Source organism: Myotis davidii, unplaced genomic scaffold (assembly GCF_000327345.1).
Source record: "Myotis davidii unplaced genomic scaffold, ASM32734v1 scaffold1364, whole genome shotgun sequence".
Taxonomy (NCBI): Eukaryota; Metazoa; Chordata; class Mammalia; order Chiroptera; family Vespertilionidae; genus Myotis; species Myotis davidii.
The window spans coordinates 505641-509010 of record NW_006295736.1 but is presented as its reverse complement, the minus strand read 5'-3'; the positions used below and the strand labels follow the sequence as shown (position 1 = coordinate 509010).

The following is a 3370-nucleotide window of genomic DNA, read 5'->3' as shown; positions in this document are numbered from 1 at the left end:
GAGAACACTGTGGAACGGTTTGAGGCCTCGCCCTGCTGCGTCCGGAGCGAGGTTATAGAAGTTTCAGACATTGCCTGCTCCCCTCCAGGTGCCAGCGTGCTGGACACTGGACCTGCACTGTCCCGTGGTGACCACTTGCCACATAGGGTTGAACTTAAGTGCAATTTTAAGTTCCGTTTCCATTCACCGCAACCACGTTCCAGGTGCCCACTAGCGACGCGGGGCAAGTACCACTGGACTGCAGTGCAGGTCACACAACAGTCATGTGTTGGCAGAAAGCGTTTGGGGCTTTTGTTCCTATCCTGAACAGCCTCACAGACACTGACAAGAAAGGTCAGGGAGCCCTGGCTGGTTTGGCTCAAGAGATAGACCATCCCTGCGGACGGAACGGTCCCAGGTTCGACTGGCCAAGGGCACATGCCTGGGTTGCAGGCTCGATCCCCAGTGCAGGAGGCAGCGGATCAATGATCTCTCTCATCGTGGATGTTTCTATCTATCTCTCCCTTTCCCTTCCTCTCTGAAATAAATAAAAATATATTCTAAAAAAATAATAGCTTTTAAAAAAAGGAAAGCTCGGGGAGTGGAGGAGTGGAGGCAGGTCAGCTGTGGGGAGTGGGAGCAGGGAGCAGCAAGGGGACTGAGGGTCCAGGAGACAAACCTGGAGAACCACAGGCTAAATTCTGCAGTGCATGGATGGCGGTGGGCTCCGGGTGCCGTGGGAGAGGGGCAGTGATGTTGGCTGACACTCATTAACCCTACACCCAGTTTATGGACCAATATAGTGATTTATTGCTTCAATAGCATGTTCAAAGGGAGGGGGGAAATTGACAAAAATAGTGGCTCATCTGGGGGTTGTCCTTCACCTCTTGGGTCTCACCTGTCTGGAGCCCAGGCTCAAAGCTGCGTCTCCGCCTCCTTCCCTGCCAGCCCCTGGGCCCGGTGAGAGGCTCACTGGGTCTGTGGGGGCTTTGGAGAGCGCCCCTCCACTGTCTCACTGCTCCGCTGCCCTGTGGGGGCGATCAGGCTCGTGCTCTCCAGCTGCCTGGAGACCTGCCCTTGCTCCGTTTCCTCCTGGGGCTTTGACTCTGGCATCACCTCAGGCTGTGCCTCCTCCTGGGGCTCCTGGTGGGAGATAGACTTCTTGTCAGAGCCGGGCTCGGTCGTCCGCGAGACCTCAGGGGTCCGCGAGGCCTCAGGGGTCCGAGAGTGCCCGGTAGTCTGCGAGGGCTCAGGGGTCCGCGAGTGCTGGGTAGTCATCGAGGGCTCAGGGGTCCGCGAGGGCTCCGGGACCTGTAGGGGCTCAGTGCCCAGGAGCCCCCCCCCCTCCTTGCTGAGGCCCCGGGGCCTGGGCTGCACCCACGAGTGGCTGAGGATCTCCTCGATGTGCAGCCGCCGGTGGACGTCGGGCTGCAGCATGCGGTAGATGAGGTCCTTGCACTCGTTCGTCAGGTGCTTGGAGCGCGGGAAGTTGATGCGGTGCTCCTTCTGGATGCGCAGCATCTTCTTGATGTTGGAGTCGTCGTACGGCATGGAGCCGCAGACCATGATGTAGAGGATCACGCCCAGGCTCCAGATGTCGTAGACCTTGGGCTGGTAGGGGATGCCCTGCAGGACCTCGGGGGCCGCGTAGGCCGCCGACCCGCAGAAGGTCTTGCTCAGGATCAGCAGGCCGCTCTCGTCCCGCAGGCAGCGCTTGGAGAAGCCGAAGTCAGACAGCTTGATGTTGAAGTCCTTGTCGAGGAGCAGGTTCTCGCACTTGAGGTCTCGGTGGACGATGTCCAGGTTGTGGCAGTACTTGATGGCCAAGGAGAGCTGGTGGAACTTCTTGCGAGCATCGTCTTCGCGCAGGGCTCCCCGGCTCTTGATGAAGTCGAGGAGGTCGCCCTGGACCCCGAGCTCCATGATGATGTAGACCTTGCCCTCTGACGTCTCGAAGATCTCGTAGGTCTTGACGATGGAGCGGTGGTTGAGCATGATCAGAATCTCGATTTCTCGGGGAAGGAACTTCTCCAAGAAGTCTGTGGGGGCTCTCTTGCGGTCAATGATCTTGACCGCCACGTTGAACTTCAGGCGCTCAGAATACGCGGATTTGACTTTTGCATAGGAGCCCTCTCCCAAATTGATCCCCAGGATGTAGCCTCGTCTCTTGAGGACGGCGGCATCATCCATGGTGCCAGGAGCACCCCGTGCCTCTGAAGCTGCCCTCCACCCCTGTGAGACATGGGCCAGCGGTGTCCCCGTCTACTGGAGAGTCCTCTGGGCTGGCCGGGCGGCTGCCCCTGCCTCCTGGAGGCCCCAGCTCTGGGATAGAACGTTCAGCATTGTCCAGTGACTTCAGTGGGTGAAGTCATAAAGGAAGGGTGCTCTGGGGGGGGCGGGGGGCGAGGCTCCGGCTTGAGCCACTGGGACTCGGAACCCAGAAGGCAGACCAGTGAGCTGGAGCCCACGGGAGTCGGGGCGGGGGGACAGGCGGCCTGCAGAGAGCGGTCTCACATTTGGCTGTGGGGGGAGGCTGTGGGGACACATGGTCTGTCCACGCCTCAGCCCAGAGCCGTGGTGGGCAAACTGCAGCTCGTGAGCCCCGTGCGGCTCTTTGGCCCCTTGAGTGTGGCTCTTCCTAACCCTTAGGAGGACCCTAATTAAGTTAATAATAATGTACCTACCTATATAGTTTAAGTTTAAAAAATTTGGCTCTCAGAAGAAATTTCGATCGTTGTCTTGTTGATACTTGGCTGTGTGGACCAATGAGTCTGCCGACCACGGCCCAGAGGCAGGCCTGCTTGATGGGACGGGCTGGTGGCTGTGACAGTCAGGGTCCCAGCAGGAGACAAGAACACGCTGGTTGGGGCCATCTGAGGGTCTCCTGCGGGCATCAGCATGAAGGCAGGAGCAGGGCGTAGGAAACCCGAATGGCAAGGACATTTCTGGAAGAGAGGGCGACCTTGACAAAGGCAGGGCTGTAGGCGGAGGCCACAGTGACCCCCGCAGGCAAGGAGCTGGGGTGAACATCCCTGATTGGGTTCTCCCTTCAGTCTTGGAAGCCCTCGCTGTGCCCACACAGGTGGCCTGCGGGCCCTGCAGCGGGCGGAGCCGGGTGGCAGTGGGTCAGGAAGGGCAGACTGCAGGCCCGGTCACTGCCTTTAGGAAGCCAGAGCCCTGCCTTTCCCGGCCGGTTTGGCTGGATTCCTCACCTGCTGTGCTTCTGTGACGGACCCTGCGAGGGGGACGCTGGCAGGGACTTGGTGCTGTGTGTTCCTCCTGGGGCCTGCACACCCCGGCCGTGGCTGGGTCCCGCGCGGAGTGCCAGCAGCTCCTGGGCTGCTGAGGATGGTGCGGTGGAGGGGCCAGCCTTGGACAGCCGCCCTCCGCT

General features: G+C 60.1%; 1 protein-coding gene across 1 annotated transcript; it reads right to left on the bottom strand.

The window, feature by feature from the left end:
* Positions 1-818: 818 nt before the first annotated feature.
* On the bottom strand, positions 819-2874 carry LOC102755487 (testis-specific serine/threonine-protein kinase 1). Its single transcript, XM_006770390.2, has one exon. The coding sequence runs from the start codon at positions 2167-2169 to the stop codon at positions 949-951; it is 1221 nt and encodes a 406-aa protein (XP_006770453.1). The 5' UTR covers positions 2170-2874; the 3' UTR covers positions 819-948.
* Between the last annotated feature and the right edge of the window lie 496 nt (positions 2875-3370).

Bases quoted from the DNA above. Each gene is read 5' to 3' on its own strand.
- LOC102755487 (XM_006770390.2), bottom strand. From the start codon at position 2,169: ATGGATGATGCCGCCGTCCTCAAGAGACGAGGCTACATCCTGGGGATC.